Genomic DNA, 5,714 nt, shown 5'->3' with positions numbered 1-5,714 from the left:
GTGTACATGGATTAAAAAGTGGTGTGTAAGAATCAACTCCCTTATATTATATTAAAGTATATTAATATTATATAATATATAATATATTTATATTTATATTTATATTTAATTATATTAAAGTATATATTTTAGTAATAATATAATAATAACTAGTCCGGATCCAGCCCGCGCGATGCGTCGGGGGCTTTTGGCCTGCGTATTCATATTTAACGTTGCTTTATGTATTTACAGAAGGGAAAACGGCTCATGTGTTAAGCGCCGTTGTAGATGTCGCTGTGTTTAGCGTTTTTTATATAGTTTTCGTTTCGAACGTAGTTAGTTTCGTTTTGTTCATAAAATTATTTCGAGTGTAACGGTGCTGTCGAAAAAATTTAGTTCGCGACGAGCAGCAAGATACGGGCTGTCGTTGTGTTTAGCGTTTTTAAAAAGTCTCCGTTTTGAACGTCGTTAGTTTCGTTTTGTTCATAAAATTATTTCGAGTCTGATAGTGCTGTCGAAAAAATTTAACTCGCGGCGAGCAGGAAGATACGGGTTGTCGTTGTGTTTAGCGTTTTTTAAAAAGTGTCCGTTTCTAACGTAGTTAATTTCGTTTTGTTCATAAGAATATTTCGAGTTTAACGGTACAGTCAGTGGAATGTAACTCGCGGCGAGCAGGAAGATACGGGTTGTCGAATTGTTTTGAGTGGAGTTTTTAATTTAAGTATGAGAATTTATGTTTTACCCCCCTGTAATTAGTTGTAGTTTTTGGAAGTTGGTTAAAGTTAAGGGGGTGTTTTGTAAGGCGTGGGGTGGTGTCGTTTTTAGCCTGAGGAAACGACAGAAAAGTGCTTCTCTAGTATAATAATAATAATAATAATAATAATAATAATAATAATAAAATTATTTTTTTATTTTAATATGATCAATTATTATTATTATTATTATTATTATTATTATTATTATTATTATTATTATTATTATTATTATTATTATTATTATTATTATTATTATTATTATTATTATTATTATTATTATTATTATTATTATATACATTAAGCAATAAGTAACAATAGATAAAGCATATATGCTTATTTCATTTCATTCCATATCATTGCGTTACTTTTTTTCTTTCTATCATTTGTGTTGCTACTACCTAAGTCTTGCAACTTTCATACTCACACAAAACATTCTTATTCCTCATGACCATTCTTCCTAGTTACATCCATCTTTATATGTATCGTAGTAGTAGTAATAATAATAATAATAATAATAATAATAATAATAATAATAATAATAATAATATTAATAATAATAATAATAATAATAATAATAGTAGTAGTAGTAAAGTAATATAGTAATACTGATACTAATAATAATTATATAGAAGACTAGCATTATTCCAATATTCTTTTAAACTGTCATTTGCATGCCGTTGACACGCCATTGAACCTATCTTAATCTTCGTCCGCCGAACCCACTTTGACGTTGGCAGTTGAAGTAGACGGCGGCCACAGGAGATCCAAGGTTGTACAGCTCAGCAAAGTCTTTTGTGTTGAAGTTCTGGCGCCATCCAGGAGCGTATACGGTTTGTCGACCTAATTGTCTAAACAACACGAAAACCATGCGATGAATCCCCATCGTTGGCCTTGGACTCTCGTAGCACACGATTTCTTGACCTACATTCATCAAATAAGACCATATGATATACATGTTACAAAATTTGGTATTTGTATTATATGTAAGCATAGTAGATTGTGTCTTTTTTACTCATTGGCTAGGTAATGCTTTGATTTTTGATGATTAGTAATGGTGCGAATATATTCATGCAATTATACCACGTTATATTGAAGGTTTGAATTTTGGTGGGTAACTTGTTTATGGCCATATTAACATGCTTTTGAGTTTTGAACATGTTCTCCAAGATCACTTTTCATGAGAATATAAGACCATACATCCACTTTAATTTGTCTCGCATACGATAAGAATAAGAATCCACATAATTTAATAAAATAAATAGGTAAGCGAATGAGGTTTTTTCAGGATACATAAAGAGGAGAAATAGTTTTACTTACATGTAAGTCGGTACGTGGTCTAACTAGATTATCTTGTAACCGTTTTTGCCCTTTTTTCTTACCACCCCAAGAAGCAATGCTAGTGATATTTGAATCTTAGACCTCTTTTGAAGTTTATTAGGCGATGCTACGCCACTGATGCTTCACTTAATTTGAACTTATAATTTATAAAGTAGTAATGAATCAAAAAACATATCAAGTGATTAGATGTTTGTTTGGACAAGTTTTTTCCTTTCGCTTTTGGGCAGCAAAAGATTCTTGCATGAATGACTTGAAAGAGTAAAAGCTTAATGAAATTATTCGTGCCGATTAAAAAATGCCTACAGTTTTCACTTGGAAACTCCACAAAAATTTTATTTAGTTAATACTTAATTATTGTTATTTATTATTTATTTTTATTATATAAGATAATAATACGGAGTAATTAATTTGAAAACTACCCATGTTTCCAGAAGTTCAATTTCATCTCTTCTATCGCAAGTAAATTACTACCCGTGCTAGTGTGTGTGAATTGTGTTACTAATTTTTTTTATGACAATTGACAAACCTTGAAATTAGCTAAATATTGGAATTCTGGGAAAGTACTAAAAACGAGATCGTGCAAGTATAATTAATTGGATCCATAAAAGGTAAAAAAAAAAAATGACTTTAAATTTGTGTTTTTTTTTTCTTCCCGAATGGTGATATCGGCATATCACCTAGAGGGGTCTTAACCACATTCACAATCATATGCCACCCAGACACACGTTAAGAGAAAATCAATTCGCGATGATATTGGCTGTACCATCGAAGGTTGGAAAAACCCCCGAGATCGATGTCACACGTCTCTTTTCTCACAGATCCAATACTTCGCAAAAAAATGAAGAAGAATCAAAGTAACACAATTTTGTTGCAAGGTTTTTGCTTTTTATCTTATTCGAGACGACGAGTATTTTTACTTAGTTTAGAGAATTCTTAGCCTTCGTCGCTCTCACAAAGCAAGTCATTACTTATTGTTTACATTGACTATTGAGAAATTTCCATTCGAGAAAGAGATGTACGAATAAAGGACAACGGTTCTGCCTGACCCTACTTAAGCATGAATATTATGTCAGATTATCATGTGACCGTTTACAACTATTTCCATGGCCACACAAAAATTATATAGGTTTCTAATTAGTTTTGAATATGAGGCATCTTGGGAGGATATTGTAACTTCAACCATTAAACTATTTTGAGTGGTTTATGTTAAATACTTGGATGTGAAATTAAAATAAATAAATAAGCTCACCAAAACGTGCTCCTGTGGTCGCTGGAATATCAGTCACCAACCTAGAGATATCGAATAAAGTGTGTTAGAAAAAGCTACATAATTTATGAGCAACAAAAGTTTCTTTATATTTGACTATATATCCCAGAATATTATTATGTGCATACAACAATAAACATTTGTACCTATATACTCCGTGTTTCAACTTAATCAATACAGCTCAGATATATAAGTTGCTTTCAGTATCAACATGGTACGGAGTATAAAAATAAAGATAGAAAGCAACGTATAAAAAGAAAATTGGTTGACCAATGAGATGATGAATAAGCTAAGAACCTAGAACCTAGTATTTCAAAGCTTGCTTTTTTAAATATGTGGTAGCTAATTGAAAGCAATGAAAACCACTTAAATTTTCTACATCATAAAAGAGTAAATCGATGAAAATTTCAGTGTTCGGAAGGACGAGTACTTTTTTTTTTACCAATATATAGGCGACCGAATGGATTACTCTGTTACCGTTTTCGACTTTTTCCTGACACTTTCAAGATGCGTTCTTAGTGAAGTGTTGTTAGTGAGGTTTGAACCTGAAACCTCTTGTAAGGTTATCAAGAGACACATCAACCACTTGACATTGTTTGATTTGTCACTCATACAAATACAAAACTTTGATATGTTTTCCTCAAAGTGATAATATCAAGAAGTTTTTTTTAACATTTTTATGATTGAACAACATACCAATGCAAGTATTCCCTAAGGTTTGGGTCACTAGGGCTTGGAGCATCCGGATCCACCATCACCTAAATCGCGATAACACAACAAAACTTTTTAGTAACTTAATCAAAAGAATGATAAATTGAAAAATTAACTATGACGAAAGAAGGATGAAAACAAAGGCAGACGACTTACTAAAGTGTGAAAAGCGCGCAAATCGTCACCTCCAATATCAACCCTTGGTTGATTCACAACTTGAGATGGTTTAAGATCACAACCATTGTTAACTTCCCTATCAATGTATGAAACACTAAGATTAATTGACTTAGTGAAACTATCAAGAACGTCGCCAACCACACGTCCTACAACCAACGGGTCCCTCTCCCTCGGCATCATATAACAAAAAAAAAAAAAGTTGTTTATTTGTTATAAGGTCTATTCTTTGAAAGTTAATTTGTTGGTTCATGTGCTGATTTGCATGTAACAAATGTTGGTATTTATAGGGAGTATTGGACTGCAGAAACATCGTAAGAGGCACCACAACTTAACTGTCAGCACAAACATATTCTTTTTATGACATGACGAGTTTGAGATACCAACGATTCTCCTCGTATGAAAGATAGACCGCTGGCGAAGACAGAGTGATAGGCCTGTCAAATCGTTGCTATTTTACACCATATATATGGTTAACAAGGAATCTTGGTATACGTATGCTATGTCATCACAATTCACAACTACAAGAATTCTGTTATATAATAACTAGCAGTCTGTTAGTTATGGAGTGAGCCTTTCTCCAATTGCATAAAATTGAAAATTTGGTTAGAGATGTGCATATATCACACTTTGTTATCCAATTTGTTGGAGATAATCGTTTATAGTTGCAAATTACAGTCCCACATCGAAAGTTAAAAGTAACTATTGTATGCATGTATTTCGGAACCTCCATTTATTTAGAGTATTGTAGACCCATGTCCTTGTATATAGAATATGTTGTTAGGCTTAAACGATTTTACAAATGGTATCAAAACTATGGTTGTAGCCCAGATGTAGATGGGCAGCGTCGAAGCAAGCCATGTATATAGGATTGATTTTAAGGTCAACGCTCGTTAATGTGCATTAAAATGTTGTACATATCGGATATATATTGACTTTAAAGTGACGGGTTATTAATTTTTATAACATTTTAATACACGTTGACGACAGTTACATGAGCTATCGATAGACTGATTCAGTAAATTTAGTATGTTGAAAACAATTAGGGATAACCCTCTCCGAGTAGTCTGAAAAGAAAATAAACTTATGCGTATAATTCAATTTAATTTCCACAATTCACATCTAGAAGTAAATTTATATGAAATAATATATAATTATTTTAGTATCACTGAAGTAAAAAGGAGTAAATTAAATAAACATAATTGATTCCCAAGTCACAAGTCACCAATAGAAAACATGGTAGATATTTGATTCCCAACAAAATTTATCACCACGTTCTGTCGAGATGCAACAAATTGGTTGTGTGTCATGTAACTTTGGCGTCGAGACCATCAACCATGTTATATTCTAATGTCAAATGACATTAAGTATTTGGTCTAAGATTCGCAGATGGGTGGACATAGATTTGCCATTATTCAGAGATTGGTCCGAGTGGATCGGATGGTTTGACAATTGGCGAGAAATATTGGAAGTAAAGAACAAATTATACA

The 5,714-nt window shown here is 32.3% G+C and overlaps 1 protein-coding gene across 1 annotated transcript; it reads right to left on the bottom strand.

Moving 5' to 3' along the window:
* Positions 1-1,159: 1,159 nt before the first annotated feature.
* On the bottom strand, positions 1,160-4,407 carry LOC139851730 (protein HEADING DATE 3A-like). Its single transcript, XM_071840883.1, has 4 exons — positions 4,207-4,407; positions 4,036-4,097; positions 3,322-3,362; positions 1,160-1,655 (listed from the first exon to the last, which is right to left on the bottom strand). Exons 1-4 carry the CDS (start codon positions 4,405-4,407, stop codon positions 1,429-1,431), a joined length of 531 nt encoding a protein of 176 aa, XP_071696984.1. The 3' UTR covers positions 1,160-1,428.
* Positions 4,408-5,714: the final 1,307 nt, after the last annotated feature.

This window comes from Rutidosis leptorrhynchoides, chromosome 6 (genome assembly GCF_046630445.1).
Source record: "Rutidosis leptorrhynchoides isolate AG116_Rl617_1_P2 chromosome 6, CSIRO_AGI_Rlap_v1, whole genome shotgun sequence".
NCBI classification, from domain to species: domain Eukaryota; kingdom Viridiplantae; phylum Streptophyta; class Magnoliopsida; order Asterales; family Asteraceae; genus Rutidosis; species Rutidosis leptorrhynchoides.
This window is presented reverse-complemented; position numbering and strand designations above follow the sequence as displayed.

Bases quoted from the DNA above. Each gene is read 5' to 3' on its own strand.
- LOC139851730 (XM_071840883.1), bottom strand. From the start codon at position 4,407: ATGATGCCGAGGGAGAGGGACCCGTTGGTTGTAGGACGTGTGGTTGGC. The intron at 3,363-4,035 runs GTATGTTGTTCA...CGATATCTCTAG, and splicing joins CTTAGGGAATACTTGCATTG to GTTGGTGACTGATATTCCAG. The intron at 1,656-3,321 runs GTGAGCTTATTT...TGATGAATGTAG, and splicing joins GACCACAGGAGCACGTTTTG to GTCAAGAAATCGTGTGCTAC.